Raw genomic sequence first — 17,496 nt, forward strand, 5'->3', positions numbered from 1 at the left:
TGCTCGTTTGCGCTGATCTCGTGCTGTTTGTAGCGGGTGCAGTAATATGGCCGACTTCCGTTTTCACATAGTGACGCGTGTTCCGTGACAGTGAGGACGATCTGTCGGGTAATAATAATGTTATATATAGTAAGTGGGGGGAGGGCGCGTGTACCGGGTGCAGATAGTATCTACATATCAGTCTACTGCAGAAAGGCAAAACCGAAATTACTACAGTGACTTGTCATAGTCTGTAATATATATATATATATAGTCTGTACGTACAGTGTATGTAATATATGTGTGTATTTACAGTGTATATAATATATACTGTATGTGTATATGTACAGTGTATGTATATATTTTGTATGTGTATATATAATATATATACATATGTGTACCTTTACTGGGTACTTTGCACCATTATGACTTCCGAGCTCCAGAGCTGCTCATTATATATAAAAGACCCCGGTAAGAAAAGGGTGTTGGGTGTATCGGTGAAATCCCGCTTACACTAACGTTAAATGCCTAAATATTCACCTAAATGCAGATACCTCTGTGGTTTAAATGTTCGCATGGCCTCTAGATTGTAAGCTCTCAGACTCTTTGAATGTAGGGACTTTATATAAATAAAAGTAAATATTAATGCGGCCCCTCCTGGAAACGGATGGAGGGATTCCGCTTACCCCCCCCCTATGCATTGGCTTCTTTTTTTGCCCCCTCAGCTCCTCGGCTTGCAGGAGGTATGTTTGGCTGAAAAGTATCGTAAACCACCAGTGCTGGCTCCGCAAGGATTCCGGGGGCCGCTCTACCGAGACCCTCCTTGCGGATCTGCAGAAAGCTCTTCCATTGATTTAGAAGCTTTTATCAGCCAATCAGTGGGGTTGAAAAGAGGGAACAAGGATGGGGTGTTGCCCTCAGCTCCAGAGCTGCAGCTTCTCTTAAAAGTTAGCGCGAAGAGCTGTGACGCCGTAGGGCTGGATGCTGATTGGTTCATTAATTCATTATTATTATTAATTTGTATTATTGTCCATCAGGTTTGGTTGCAGACAGCTGAGCGGCGATGACCATGGACATCACGTTTCTGGGCACGGGGTCCGCGTATCCCTCTCCCTGCCGGGGGGCTTCTGCCGTTGTTTTCCGCACGGAAGGAGAGTGTTGGCTGTTTGACTGCGGTGAGGGAACCCAGACTCAATTTATGAAGAGCCCCCTTAAAGCAGGTCAGTGGGTCCTAAGTCAGGATGTTCACTATTGAGTGAGCATACTCAGACTTACACATTGTGCAATCACGCTTGTATTGAGTTTATAGAAATAAAAAAAAAACAAAAAACAGTCTCAGGTACTGGGGTTTTTTTTTTGTTCTTTTACAGAGGCTTTTTTTCCCATTTTATATTTTAGTCATTTATTTTTTTTATTTATATTTTAATATATTGTAAACAAATTTGGAGAACATTCACTAGTCCTGAACTCAAAGCAATATAAAGGCATACAATAAAAAGGTTACCAAGGGTTAGGAATAAGTTTCACAGAATGACAGGACTCTGTTGCTAAGCAGCTGCAGTATCTCAATAAACCTTTTAAATGAGTAAAATAAGGAGAGATGCTGCACTTATCTGGTGAAATTTTATGAGCCACCCTAGGTGGAACAGCACCTTTAATCATACAGAGCCTTCATAATGATCAAGATTGGACTTTTTACATCAAACCTTTTATCAAACTCACAGTTTACTGAATAAATGCCCAGCAATGTCTACCTCTAGATCAAGTGATGAAGCGATGGATACTTTAGTACCTCGTTTCTCTCGCGCCAGGAATAATATTTGTTGGACTTTTATTTAAGGCGTTGCAAATCCCGGAGGAAGCGGAAAGTAAAACCCAAAGAGATGATGTTTGAGATTCTTCACCTCGAGCTGCCTGTCGGCTTAATAAACTTTTATGGCTTTGCTGATCCCGCAGCTGTCGCCAGCATTGTGGAAACCGCCGGGTGCGTGCATGTATACATTAATATAACCCCCCCCCAGCGCTGTATACAGTAATATAACCCCCCCCAGTGCTGTATACAGTAATATAACCCCTCAGTGCTGTATACAGTAATATAACCCCCCAGCACTGTATACAGTAATATAACCTCCAGCGCTGTATACAGTAATATAACCCCTCCAGCGCTGTATACAGTAATATAACCCCCCCAGCACTGTATACAGTAATATAACCCCCAGCGCTGTATACAGTAATATAACCCCCCAGCACTGTATACAGTAATATAACCCCCCAGCACTGTATACAGTAATAAACCCCCCAGCGCTGTATACAGTAATAACCCCCAGCGCTGTATACAGTAATATAACCCCCAGCGCTGTATACAGTAATATAACCCCCAGCGCTGTATACAGTAATATAACCCCCCAGCGCTGTATACAGTAATATAACCCCCCCAGCGCTGTATAGAGTAATATAACCCCCCCAGCGCTGTATACAGTAATATAACCCCCCAGTGCTGTATACAGTAATATAACCCCCCAGCACTGTATACAGTAATATAACCCCCAGCGCTGTATACAGTAATATAACCCCCAGCACTGTATACAGTAATATAACCCCCCAGCGCTGTATACAGTAATATAACCCCCCAGCGCTGTATACAGTAATATAACCCCCCAGCGCTGTATACAGTAATATAACCCCCCAGCGCTGTATACAGTAATATAACCCCCCAGCGCTGTATACAGTAATATAACCCCCAGCGCTGTATACAGTAATATAACCCCCCAGCGCTGTATACAGTAATATAACCCCCAGCACTGTATACAGTAATGTCGGTTGATGACAAAAACCTGGTTTTATCTCATTTTGTCCCAATAAACTCCCTTTATCTGCAGACCTGGAGCCGCCGTTGCTGTCAGTCATGTGATATTTTGGGTGACTTTCCCGGCACAAACACCACACTGAGCTGATGCTTTATGGCAGTACTAATGACGTCTGTTCCCCCATAAAATTTAATTAATCAGAGTGATCAGCTGGGTGACTAAGACCGAGCCGTTCTATTGTTCCCCACAGGCAGTATGATAAGGAGTCGGGGGGTTTAGTAGATCGGGGGTCAGATAACAGAGCGAGAATCATACAAATGGCTGATATGCAGCTGCCTGAAAACATTATATTATGTGGCAAAAACAGCTCAATATTTATGAAAACCTTTTTATTTGGACATTTGGTGAGAGATCTCCTTTTAATGTAGATCTTTTTGTGTTTTTTTCCCCCCTGCAGGTAGAATTACAAAAATATTTATAACGCACCTCCATGGCGACCATATATTTGGACTCCCAGGCTTTCTGTGCACCGTGAGCCTCCAGTGCGGATCTACCCCGAGTAAACAAACTGTAGACATCTTCGGCCCGGTGGGTCTGAGGGAATTCATCAGACGGAGTCTGGAGATCTCTCACTCCCAGCTCGCTTTTCCATATGTGGTCCACGAGCTGCTCCCTACAGAAGACCAGTGTCCACCAGAAGAATTCAAGGACTGGTCTAGATATGGCCGGGAAGACGAGACGGCTGCCGAGGATCCGGGAAGGACCCTCTGTGAGGATCCGGCCGATGGCTCCTACCTCCTGTTCGAAAGCGAACAATTCGCGGTAAACGCTATCAAGCTTTATCATCGGATCCCTTCGTTCGGATTCGTAATTAGCGAGAAAGAACGGCCGGGCAAACTCGATGTGCAGAAGCTCCGAAGCCTTGGTAATGTTTTCTTCCACCCTCGGCTTCTGACCAATGTTTCTGCTTTAACTCATCCAGTAATATTCCAGCAAAAAGATCGTCTGTCGGAATTAATTGGTTGTGTGGATAAAATGCTTATTAATGGAATAATTCGGTAAAAGATTCCGAATTTCATTGTCGCGGCTGGTGGTCAATATTTTTGTCTTAGTTCTCCATTTTACTGCCACCAGTTGATGTCTGTTAGTAGCGGGGCTGCCTACTGGGTACTATAGAAAACTCTTCCGTGAAGCATGTTACCCCGATGCATTTAGAACAGCTTAGCAGACAAGCTGCAGCCACAAAACTGATGGACAGATTGCTTCCTTGGGTGGTCTGCCCTTCGCTGCTCAATGGGCTCCTCAATGGGCTCCTCAATGGGCTGCTCAATGGGCTCCTCAATGGGTTGCTCAATGGGCTGCTCAATGGGCTCCTCAATGGGTTGCTCAATGGGCTCCTCAATGGGCTGCTCAATGGGCTCCTCAATGGGCTCCTCAATGGGCTCCTCAATGGGCTCCTCAATGGGCTCCTCAATGGGCTGCTCAATGGGCTGGTTCGATCTCCCCATTAACACTGTGGAGGGTCTATGAAGCCAGTACAGACTCCACAGTATGCATCCTTAAGACATGAAGTTCCGGTGATGGCAGCCATGCTGGGGAGGCTGTCCTGGGTCAGGTTTAGGGCCGTATGTTGCTGTTTAGAAGGTGATCTTAAGATATAGAATATATAATGGGCCAAACAAGACCTTCTTGCAGGAAAAGCTCATGATTCTTCTCTTTCTAGATGATTTATGTGTGTTCTGTACGGAATGTGTATGTTAACCAGACGATGTCTCATCTCCAGGGATTCAGCCGGGACCTGTTTGTGGAAAGCTAAAGCTCGGAGCTACAGTTACTTTAGAAAACGGGAAAACCGTTTCCCCGTCGGACGTCTTGGGAGATCCCATTCCTGGTCGGAAAGTGTGCATTTTCGGGGACTGCGCGGGAATTGTGTCTGCAGGGGGCGCCAGGCTTTGCCAGGAGGCGGATATTCTGGTTCACGAAGCTACGTTGGATGACGGCCAGATGGACAAAGCCAAGGAGCACGGCCACAGCACACCACGGATGGTGGCCCAATTTGCCAATTTATGTGGGGCAAAGAAGCTGATTCTGACCCACTTTAGCCAAAGGTATAAACCACCTCTCATGGTTGCTGAAGGCGATGAAGACGTCACGGTGCTGAAGAAGCAAGCGGAAGAGGCTCTTCTCAACCCAAATGTGACTTTAGCAGAAGACTTTTTAACGATTACCGTTCCAATGAAAAAATGAGAAACGTTTTTAACAAATTGCAATAAGAAATCTACCTCTGACCAGCGGGCCTATTTCCAAAAAAAATAATTTGTCAAAAAGTGGCCCCAATGGAGCCGCCGAAGATACCGAGAGGAGGGAAACAGCTGGAAGAATACGGGTGACGGGCAGACAGAAGAAAGTAACCCTGGTGTCACTAAAGGGGGCAGATAACGATTTCATAGGCAGGGGTTGGGCTATAAACAATTGAATCAGAATTAAAGGGAAGCTCCCACCATTTTTTTTATTACTGGTATAAAATTAAAAAGGTTTTTAAAAATATTTTTCCTGTTTTTTTTTTGTTTTTTTTAAAACAGTTCTAGTTTTTGCCCCATAATGTAATGTTTTTAGGCAGCTGGGTGTTATCACTGTATACAGCGCTGGGGGGGTTATATTACTGTATACAGCGCAGGGGGGGTTATATTACTGTATACAGCGCAGGGGGGGTTATATTACTGTATACAGCGCTGGGGGGGTTATATTACTGTATACAGCGCAGGGGGGGTTATATTACTGTATACAGCGCTGGGGGTTATATTACTGTATACAGCGCTGGGGGGTTATATTACTGTATACAGCGCTGGTGGGGGTTATATTATTGTATACAGTGCTGGGGGTTATATTACTGTATACAGCGCTGGAGGTTATATTACTGTATACAGCGCTGGGGGGTTATATTACTGTATACAGCACTGGTGGGGGTTATATTACTGTATACAGCGCTGGGGGTTATATTACTGTATACAGCGCTGGGGGGGTTATATTACTGTATACAGCGCTGGGGGTTATATTACTGTATACAGCACTGGGGGGGTTATATTACTGTATACAGCGCTGGGAGGGTTATATTACTGTATACAGCACTGGTGGGGGTTATATTACTGTATACAGCGCTGGGGGTTATATTACTGTATACAGCGCTGGGGGGGTTATATTACTGTATACAGCACTGGGGGTTATATTACTGTATACAGCACTGGGGGGGTTATATTACTGTATACAGCGCTGGGAGGGTTATATTACTGTATACAGCTCTGGGGGTTATATTACTGTATACAGTGCTGGGGGGGTTATATTACTGTATACAGCGCTGAGGGTTATATTACTGTATACAGCGCTGAGGGTTATATTACTGTATACAGTGCTGGTGGGGTTATATTACTGTATACAGTGCTGGGGTGGTATATTACTGTATACAGCCCTGGGGGTTATATTACTGTATACAGCGCTGGGGGTTATGTTACTGTATACAGCGCTGGGGGGGGTTATATTACTGTATACAGCCCTGGGGGTTATATTACTGTATACAGTGCTGGGGGGTTATATTACTGTATAACGTGCTGGGGGGTTATTACTGTATACAGCGTCGGGGGTTATTACTGTATACAGCGCTGGGGTTATATTACTGTATACAGTGCTGGGGGGTTATTACTGTATACAGCACTGGGGGTTATATTACTGTATACATCGCTGGGGGGTTATATTACTGTATACAGCGCTGGGGGGGTTATATTACTGTATACAGCCCTGGGGGTTATATTACTGTATACAGCGCTGAGGGTTATATTACTGTATACAGTGCTAGGGGGGTTATATTACTGTATACAGTGCTGGGGGTTATTACTATATACAGTGCTGGGGGGTTATATTACTGTATACAGCCCTGGGGGTTATATTACTGTATACAGCCCTGGGGGTTATATTACTGTATACAGCGCTGGGGGGTTATATTACTGTATACAGCGCTGGGGGTTATATTACTGTATACAGCCCTGGGGGTTATATTACTGTATACAGTGCTGGGGGGTTATTACTGTATACAGTGCTGGGGGGTTATTACTGTATACAGTGCTGGGGGTTATATTACTGTATACAGCGCTGGGGGTTATATTACTGTATACAGTGCTGGGGGGTTATTACTGTATACAGCGCTGGGGGTTATATTACTGTATACAGCGCTGGGGGTTATATTACTGTATACAGCGCTGGGGGGTTATATTACTGTATACAGTGCTGGGGGTTATTATTGTATATGCATAGCATCCAGTCGGGGTAAATCCAGCCGCTGCAGCAAGATCAGGTGAGTGTCAGCTGCTGAAGGCTAGCGGCTCCCCTGGCATTTGCCCCGTGTGCCCGATGGCCAGTCCCGGTCTGCCTCCATAGGTGGTATTTGGATGATGTTTCCTACTCAAACACTGTTGATTGTTTAACTGTTTGGGTGCTTGAGGTCTGGACACGGGCGGTCTTCGCGTTTTGGCGTATAAGCAGCTCATACCGTACAGGGATCCTATGTGTTGTTTCAGGAAAAGTTACTTAATAAACACCATATTTAAGGCTCCGGCGCTGGCTTGGGGAAGGCGGCAGGCGTAGTGTATGCAGACCCCTTTGTGCACGTGCAGAAAGAGCTTCCATTATGGGAGTGTTTTTCTGCCATTGATTGGTTACTTAAGGCAGCCAATCAATGGCAATAATCGTTGGGCTACTGAGGAGGGCAGCTGCAGTAACAGAGCTGCAGCTTTTATCACAGGCAAGTATTTTTTCCCATTTTGAAGAATGTATATTAAAGTATTCACAGAGGGTTACTCCCGGGGTACTGTTATATGCATTAATCTGTAAACTGTCCCTTTAATTTTTAAAAATTAAAACCGGTGCTCCGTTTTTCTTATTCTAGACTTAATAAGTGACCTTACTTCCGGTGCCTGTCCACTTTTACAGCACTTTTTGCCCTCACCGAGATACAACCACCAATGCACTGGCGCACCCCACCCACTAAGCACCTAGTCCCTCCCCTCTCCCGTGGAGGCTCCGCCCTAATATTTACTACATAGCCCCGTCTGCCCTCAGTAAGACTAGCAAAATACACGAGACTCCGCCCAGTTGTAGTCCCTCCCATACATGGAATGCCCATCTTCCTAATTGTCACGCCCCCGTCTTAATCAGCCCCCCACCCTTCGATTTGCCACGCCCTCCAATTCCCGCTACTCGCCGGCTCCGCCTCCTGCCCTCTTCGCTGTCCCGGATGTAGCTTCCGCCGTCTCCGCCGCTCCTGCGCACTCCCGAGCTCAGCGGGTTTGTTGTCCGCGGCCTGTGCCGCTCTGGAGTCCGGAGAAAGGAGGGCGGGAGGTGGAGGACAGAGCCAGGGGTTTCGCCGCGCGCTCTATACCCGCATTTCTGTCTGAGTGAAGCCGTCCCCCCCCCCCTCACTGAGAACTCCACAGGACGCTCCAGGCCTAAAGACCTCCCGAGATACCGGGGAGTGCAGCGTCCGGCTCGCGCCTGGCCAGGTAACTGTAAGAGCCGCTGGAGGGTTAGTAACTATAGCAGCCGCCAGCACAGGGTTATCGGGCTACCGCTGCCACTCCCATGGTGCCCGGCCGTCACTGTTCAGCTGCTGTGGACCGCAATTCCCATGGTGCTCGGCCTGTGGTAGGACTGGAACTCTAGTTGCGGAGCTTCTGTATACTGCAACCCCTATCATACCCCGCCAGGCGCCCACTGTTGGGGTTGACTGCCACTCCCATGGTGCTCAGCCAGCTGTAGACTCCCATTTCCATGATGCTCAATCAGTGCTCTGGGGTTATAGAAAACGTCTTACACCGTATTGAGTAGATCGCGCCCTGTTTTGATGCTGCAGCTGCTGTGAACTGGAATTCCCACTGTGGCTGAGCCTGATAGGGATTGTAGTTCCAACTCGGACATTCTCGGTGCTGACGGGACGCTGTAGCCATGATGTTTCAATGCATGTGATGGCTGACCGGTCCCTTTAAATGTATGTGATGCCCCATTCGTGGTGATTCTGCCCCTTCCCCTTACAGAGGCGCCGTTTAAGAGGTTACATCGCTGCGGCTGGGTGCGATGGGAGTAGTGAAATCACATGGTGTTCAGTCTTGGTGCAGTTTCTCGGAATTGAGTTATATTGCTTTGTTTTTTGGTGTCAGGTCGTGGGAGGTGAGACTTAATGTTGCTTGGACCGGGGCCAGACTCGAGATAAGGCAGCCCTGGCACTTTAAGTCTGGCGTCCGCCTGATGACTGCCGGCGGCGGCTGGGTATACGCTGCCGGGCTCTGTAGCTGCACCCAGGCGCTGTTTCCGTGCGTCTCTGGCGTGTTAAATGTGATCTCTGCGCCGGGCTCCTAAACCCACGCGTGTCTGATTTACGTGTGACTTGTTGTCCACACGGATTATGCTGGGAGGCTCTGCTTCTCACCGCCTTTCCGTGAGCGCAGCCGTCCTTGGCGCTGTTATAGGGGTTTTGGGGGCGCTCTGGCCGGACGTAGATGACGCGTCTGACTTGGTCACAGGGCTCGATCCGTTGGGCCAGCGGGCAAAAAAAATTTGGTTGGGATCTAGAAGCCAACGAAAAAAATAGGGAGCCAAATTTATTTTTCTCATTGTGCAGTTAGAGAATGTTTTTTGGGGCAACACGGCATAAAACACGTCTTAAGTGCTGCACCGCTCTGTACTGTGCGACGGTGAACCCCTTCGTGACAAAAGGGTATTTTACACCATGAAGAATCAAGCTTGTAAGTTTAACCATTATTCTTACACTTACACACTCCTAACACACACTAACATTCTTATGGACACACATGCCAACACAATATAACACCATACACGAATACACACACATGCCAATGCCATACTGTAACATACTCAACACCATACACGCTAACACCACACATGCTTATACACATGCACACACTAACAACATACACACACTGGCTAACACTATTCATATATAAAAACACACACTCTTGACACACACGCTGTATACGGCACTAAAATACATTAGATGTACTGACTCGTTTACTCACACACACTGACTGACACTACAGTATACACGCGCACTCACACACACACACACTGACTGACACTACAGTATACACGCGCACTCACACACTGGCTCTGACAATACAGTATACACGCGCACTCACACACACACACACACACTGACTGACACTACAGTATACACGCGCACGTACACACACACACACACTGACTGACACTACAGTATACACGCGCACTCACACACACACACACTGACTGACACTACAGTATACACGCGCACTCACACACTGGCTCTGACAATACAGTATACACACGCACTTACTACAGTATACTCTACTCCCCCTCTCATCTCGAGGAGACCTGCCTCTTAACGCACGTCATGTGACCCCGCTGGGCGCTTTGCGATGGGGTCCGGGGTTTGTCGATTAGAGCTGTGCGAGATCTCTCCTGCTCTGCGATGGCGTAACATACCGGCTCGGCTCTCTGTCAGGTCTAGTCCTGTTAGGCCCTTTGAATGTAGGGACTGTGAGAGGTGCCTCGGGAATTGTTGGCACTATATAAAATAAATGATGATAATAGTGGGCTTGAGCTTTTGGGGGTAACGAAACGTGCCGTAGCCTTTGTTCTGTTCGTCCTTGCATGGTGCAGCATACCCGCAAGGATGTCTGAGTGTCATGGGAGTTGTTTGTGGTCGCTGTAGCCGGAGGCCCGCTGCTTTCTGCGCCCCGCTGTCGATGCAGTTTAATCTCGTTCTATGTAATCGTTTCCCCCGGTGAATATCCCCCGGTCTGCGTTTAGGTGTAAACGTGTAAGCACCTTCCACGTGGAAAAAACGTGCAAGACGAAGCCTCCTAACTCCGCGTTTGTTTGTGGAGATAGAGTAGTCCGACGGTCCTTCTGATCCATCGCTATTCCTGTCCGTTCCCCCGACCCCCACAAGATTTCTTTGTTCTGGACACTGTACGTTGCATATTAAAGTGTGGGGGGGGGGGCACGAGCAGTATAACGGCCCTTGATAAATAAGAGCGGGTCAGTGACAGCAGTACAGTTAGTTCCGTAATCCAATGAAACCTGGTTTTACGGTTTGCACTTCTAAAACATTCTCTTGTGTTTAGAACATCATCTTTACCGGCAGAACCTGGGCCCTCCAGCCGTTATACGCACCGTAATGCATGTGATGGCCTCGTGGTCCCGTAAACGGACCCCCTCCCAGTGTGCCTTTGCCCCTCCCCCGTTCTGTTTTCCATGGGGGGGTGATGTGTTGTAGCCCGAAGGAGGGAGTCTCTTTGTATTTTATCACTTTTGATTATGTTTGGGACTCGCAAAGGGTTACTCAGCGCACTTTATTGGGGCTTTCGGGGGAATTTAACTTTGTGGGTTTTTTTTAACACTTGAGCAGAAAACAGGAAAAAAAAACACCAGGGTTGGCTGACTGCCTAAAATACCCGCATTCAAGAACCGCATCAGCTTAATCTGTTACTATAATTATCCCAAACGACTGAATCATTTACATTTATATATATAATATACACAACCGTTCAAACGTTTAGGGGTCACTCGGCTGTTTTCATGGAAAAGGACATTTCTGGCTGTAACGTAATTACAAAACTTTTCTAACCATCAATTAGCCTTTTACACTTAAACTTGGATCAGCGAACACAACGTGCCATTGGGACACAGGAGTGATGGGAGTAGTAAAAGGCCATTGGCACACAGGAGTGATGGGAGTGATAAAGAGCCATTGGCACACAGGAGTGATGGGAATGATAAAGGGCCGTTGGAACACAGGAGTGATGGGAGTGATAAAGGGCCGTTGGAACACAGGAGTGATGGGAGTGATAAAGGGCCGTTGGAACACAGGAGTGATGGGAGTGATAAAGGGCCGTTGGAGCACAGGAGTGATGGGAGTGATAAAGGGCCATTGGGACACAGGAGTGATGGGAGTGATAAAGGGCCATTGGGACACAGGAGTGATGGGAGTGATAAAGAGCCATTGGCACACAGGAGTGATGGGAGTGATAAAGGGCCGTTGGAACACAGGAGTGATGGGAGTGATAAAGGGCCGTTGGAACACAGGAGTGATGGGAGTGATAAAGGGCCGTTGGAACACAGGAGTGATGGGAGTGATAAAGGGCCGTTGGAGCACAGGAGTGATGGGAGTGATAAAGGGCCATTGGGACACAGGAGTGATGGGAGTGATAAAGGGCCATTGGGACACAGGAGTGATGGGAGTGATAAAGAGCCATTGGCACACAGGAGTGATGGGAGTGATAAAGGGCCGTTGGAACACAGGAGTGATGGGAGTGATAAAGGGCCGTTGGAACACAGGAGTGATGGGAGTGATAAAGGGCCGTTGGAACACAGGAGTGATGGGAGTGATAAAGGGCCGTTGGAGCACAGGAGTGATGGGAGTGATAAAGGGCCATTGGGACACAGGAGTGATGGGAGTGATAAAGGGCCATTGGGACACAGGAGTGATGGGAGTGATAAAGGGCCGTTGGAGCACAGGAGTGATGGGAGTGATAAAGGGCCATTGGGACACAGGAGTGATGGGAGTGATAAAGGGCCGTTGGGACACAGGAGTGATGGGAGTGATAAAGGGCCATTGGGACACAGGAGTGATGGGAGTAGTAAAAGGCCATTGGCACACAGGAGTGATGGGAGTGATAAAGGGCCATTGGCACACAGGAGTGATAAAGGGCCATTGGCACACAGGAGTGATGGGAGTGATAAAGGGCCATTGGCTCACAGGAGTGATGGGAGTGATAAAGGGCCATTGGGACACAGGAGTGATGGGAGTGGTAAAAGGCCATTGGCACACGGGAGTGATGGGAGTGATAAAGGGCCATTGGCACACGGGAGTGATGGGAGTGATAAAGGGCCATTGGCACACAGGAGTGATGGGAGTGATAAAGGGCCGTTGGGACACAGGAGTGATGGGAATGGTAAAAGGCCATTGGCACACGAGAGTGATGGGAGTGATAAAGGGCCATTGGCACACAGGAGTGATGGGAGTGATAAAGTGCCATTGGAACACAGGAGTGATGGGAGTGGTAAAGGGCCATTGGAACCCAGGAGTGATAAAGGGCCATTGGAACACAGGAGTGATGGGAGTGATAAAGGGCCATTGGAACACAGGAGTGATAAAGGGCCGTTGGAACACAGGAGTGATGGGAGTGATAAAGGGCTGTTGGAACACAGGAGTGATGGGAGTGGTAAAGGGCCATTGGAACACAGGAGTGATGGGAGTGATAAAGGACCATTGGAACACAGGAGTGATGGGAGTGAAAGGAGGATTGGAACACAGGAGTGATGGGAGTGAAAGGAGGATTGGAACACAGGAGTGATGGGAGTGAAAGGATTATTGGAACACAGGAGTGATGGGAGTGAAAGGATTATTGGAACACAGGAGTGGTGGGAGTGATAAAGGGCCATTGGCACACAGGAGTGATGGGAGTGATAAAGGGCCATTGGCACACAGGAGTGATGGGAGTGATAAAGGGCCGTTGGAACACAGGAGTGATGGGAGTGGTAAAGGGCCATTGGAACACAGGAGTGATGGGAGTGAGAAAGGGCCATTGGAACACAGGAGTGATGGGAGTGATAAAGGGCCATTGGAACACAGGAGTGATGGGAGTGATAAAGGGCCATTGGAACACAGGAGTGATGGGAGTGATAAAGGGCTGTTGGAACACAGGAGTGATGGGAGTGGTAAAGGGCCATTGGAACACAGGAGTGATGGGAGTGATAAAGGGCTGTTGGAACACAGGAGTGATGGGAGTGATAAAGGGCTGTTGGAACACAGGAGTGATGGGAGTGGTAAAGGGCCATTGGAACACAGGAGTGATGGGAGTGATAAAGGGCCATTGGAACACAGGAGTGATGGGAGTGATAAAGGGCTGTTGGAACACAGGAGTGATGGGAGTGGTAAAGGGCCATTGGAACACAGGAGTGATGGGAGTGATAAAGGGCTGTTGGAACACAGGAGTGATGGGAGTGGTAAAGGGCCATTGGAACACAGGAGTGATAAAGGGCTGTTGGAACACAGGAGTGATGGGAGTGATAAAGGGCTGTTGGAACACAGGAGTGATGGGAGTGATAAAGGGCCATTGGAACACAGGAGTGATGGGAGTGATAAAGGGCCGTTGGAACACAGGAGTGATGGGAGTGGTGAAGGGCCATTGGAACACAGGAGTGATGGGAGTGATAAAGGACCATTGCAACACAGGAGTGATGGGAGTGATAAAGGATTATTAGAACACAGGAGTGATGGGAGTGATAAAGGACCATTGGAACACAGGAGTGATGGGAGTGAAAGGAGGATTGGAACACAGGAATGATGGGAGTGAAAGGATTATTGGAACACAGGAGTGATGGGAGTGAAAGGATTATTGGAACACAGGAGTGATGGGAGTGATAAAGGGCCATTGGCACACAGGAGTGATGGGAGTGATAAAGAGCCATTGGCACACAGGAGTGATGGGAATGATAAAGGGCCGTTGGAACACAGGAGTGATGGGAGTGATAAAGGGCCGTTGGAACACAGGAGTGATGGGAGTGATAAAGGGCCGTTGGAACACAGGAGTGATGGGAGTGATAAAGGGCCGTTGGAGCACAGGAGTGATGGGAGTGATAAAGGGCCATTGGGACACAGGAGTGATGGGAGTGATAAAGGGCCATTGGGACACAGGAGTGATGGGAGTGATAAAGAGCCATTGGCACACAGGAGTGATGGGAGTGATAAAGGGCCGTTGGAACACAGGAGTGATGGGAGTGATAAAGGGCCGTTGGAACACAGGAGTGATGGGAGTGATAAAGGGCCGTTGGAACACAGGAGTGATGGGAGTGATAAAGGGCCGTTGGAGCACAGGAGTGATGGGAGTGATAAAGGGCCATTGGGACACAGGAGTGATGGGAGTGATAAAGGGCCATTGGGACACAGGAGTGATGGGAGTGATAAAGAGCCATTGGCACACAGGAGTGATGGGAGTGATAAAGGGCCGTTGGAACACAGGAGTGATGGGAGTGATAAAGGGCCGTTGGAACACAGGAGTGATGGGAGTGATAAAGGGCCGTTGGAACACAGGAGTGATGGGAGTGATAAAGGGCCGTTGGAGCACAGGAGTGATGGGAGTGATAAAGGGCCATTGGGACACAGGAGTGATGGGAGTGATAAAGGGCCATTGGGACACAGGAGTGATGGGAGTGATAAAGGGCCGTTGGAGCACAGGAGTGATGGGAGTGATAAAGGGCCATTGGGACACAGGAGTGATGGGAGTGATAAAGGGCCGTTGGGACACAGGAGTGATGGGAGTGATAAAGGGCCATTGGGACACAGGAGTGATGGGAGTAGTAAAAGGCCATTGGCACACAGGAGTGATGGGAGTGATAAAGGGCCATTGGCACACAGGAGTGATAAAGGGCCATTGGCACACAGGAGTGATGGGAGTGATAAAGGGCCATTGGCTCACAGGAGTGATGGGAGTGATAAAGGGCCATTGGGACACAGGAGTGATGGGAGTGGTAAAAGGCCATTGGCACACGGGAGTGATGGGAGTGATAAAGGGCCATTGGCACACGGGAGTGATGGGAGTGATAAAGGGCCATTGGCACACAGGAGTGATGGGAGTGATAAAGGGCCGTTGGGACACAGGAGTGATGGGAATGGTAAAAGGCCATTGGCACACGAGAGTGATGGGAGTGATAAAGGGCCATTGGCACACAGGAGTGATGGGAGTGATAAAGTGCCATTGGAACACAGGAGTGATGGGAGTGGTAAAGGGCCATTGGAACCCAGGAGTGATAAAGGGCCATTGGAACACAGGAGTGATGGGAGTGATAAAGGGCCATTGGAACACAGGAGTGATAAAGGGCCGTTGGAACACAGGAGTGATGGGAGTGATAAAGGGCTGTTGGAACACAGGAGTGATGGGAGTGGTAAAGGGCCATTGGAACACAGGAGTGATGGGAGTGATAAAGGACCATTGGAACACAGGAGTGATGGGAGTGAAAGGAGGATTGGAACACAGGAGTGATGGGAGTGAAAGGAGGATTGGAACACAGGAGTGATGGGAGTGAAAGGATTATTGGAACACAGGAGTGATGGGAGTGAAAGGATTATTGGAACACAGGAGTGGTGGGAGTGATAAAGGGCCATTGGCACACAGGAGTGATGGGAGTGATAAAGGGCCATTGGCACACAGGAGTGATGGGAGTGATAAAGGGCCGTTGGAACACAGGAGTGATGGGAGTGGTAAAGGGCCATTGGAACACAGGAGTGATGGGAGTGAGAAAGGGCCATTGGAACACAGGAGTGATGGGAGTGATAAAGGGCCATTGGAACACAGGAGTGATGGGAGTGATAAAGGGCCATTGGAACACAGGAGTGATGGGAGTGATAAAGGGCTGTTGGAACACAGGAGTGATGGGAGTGGTAAAGGGCCATTGGAACACAGGAGTGATGGGAGTGATAAAGGGCTGTTGGAACACAGGAGTGATGGGAGTGATAAAGGGCTGTTGGAACACAGGAGTGATGGGAGTGGTAAAGGGCCATTGGAACACAGGAGTGATGGGAGTGATAAAGGGCCATTGGAACACAGGAGTGATGGGAGTGATAAAGGGCTGTTGGAACACAGGAGTGATGGGAGTGGTAAAGGGCCATTGGAACACAGGAGTGATGGGAGTGATAAAGGGCTGTTGGAACACAGGAGTGATGGGAGTGGTAAAGGGCCATTGGAACACAGGAGTGATAAAGGGCTGTTGGAACACAGGAGTGATGGGAGTGATAAAGGGCTGTTGGAACACAGGAGTGATGGGAGTGATAAAGGGCCATTGGAACACAGGAGTGATGGGAGTGATAAAGGGCCGTTGGAACACAGGAGTGATGGGAGTGGTGAAGGGCCATTGGAACACAGGAGTGATGGGAGTGATAAAGGACCATTGCAACACAGGAGTGATGGGAGTGATAAAGGATTATTAGAACACAGGAGTGATGGGAGTGATAAAGGACCATTGGAACACAGGAGTGATGGGAGTGAAAGGAGGATTGGAACACAGGAATGATGGGAGTGAAAGGATTATTGGAACACAGGAGTGATGGGAGTGAAAGGATTATTGGAACACAGGAGTGATGGGAGTGATAAAGGGCCATTGGCACACAGGAGTGATGGGAGTGATAAAGGGCCATTGGCACACAGGAGTGATGGGAGTGATAAAGGGCCGTTGGAACACAGGAGTGATGGGAGTGATAAAGTGCCATTGGAACACAGGAGTGATGGGAGTGGTAAAGGGCCATTGGAACACAGGAGTGATGGGAGTGATAAAGTGCCATTGGAACACAGGAGTGATGGGAGTGGTAAAGGGCCATTGGAATACAGGAGTGATGGGAGTGGTAAAGGGCCATTGGAACACAGGAGTGATGGGAGTGATAAAGGGCCATTGGAACACAGGAGTGATGGGAGTGATAAAGGGCCATTGGAGCACAGTAGTGATGGGAGTGATAAAGGGCCATTGGAACACAGGAGTGATGGGAGTGATAAAGGGCCATTGGAACACAGGAGTGATGGGAGTGATAAAGGGCCATTGGAACACAGGAGTGATGGGAGTGATAAAGGGCCATTGGAACACAGGAGTGATGGGAGTGATAAAGGGCCTCTGT

General features: G+C 48.4%; 1 protein-coding gene across 1 annotated transcript; it reads left to right on the forward strand.

Annotated features, from left to right (window-relative positions):
* Positions 1–1,042: 1,042 nt before the first annotated feature.
* Positions 1,043–5,033, forward strand: LOC149284210 (zinc phosphodiesterase ELAC protein 1-like). The gene is made up of 3 exons (XM_089497046.1): positions 1,043–1,199; positions 3,244–3,711; positions 4,570–5,033. The coding sequence occupies exons 1-3, from the start codon at positions 1,043–1,045 to the stop codon at positions 5,031–5,033; spliced, it is 1,089 nt and encodes a 362-aa protein (XP_089353172.1).
* The last annotated feature ends 12,463 nt before the right edge of the window (positions 5,034–17,496 follow it).

The sequence above is a fragment of the Sceloporus occidentalis genome, unplaced genomic scaffold, assembly GCF_023333645.1.
Source record: "Sceloporus occidentalis isolate IW3139 unplaced genomic scaffold, rSceOcc1.0.p SCAF_97, whole genome shotgun sequence".
Lineage (NCBI taxonomy): Eukaryota > Metazoa > Chordata > Lepidosauria > Squamata > Phrynosomatidae > Sceloporus > Sceloporus occidentalis.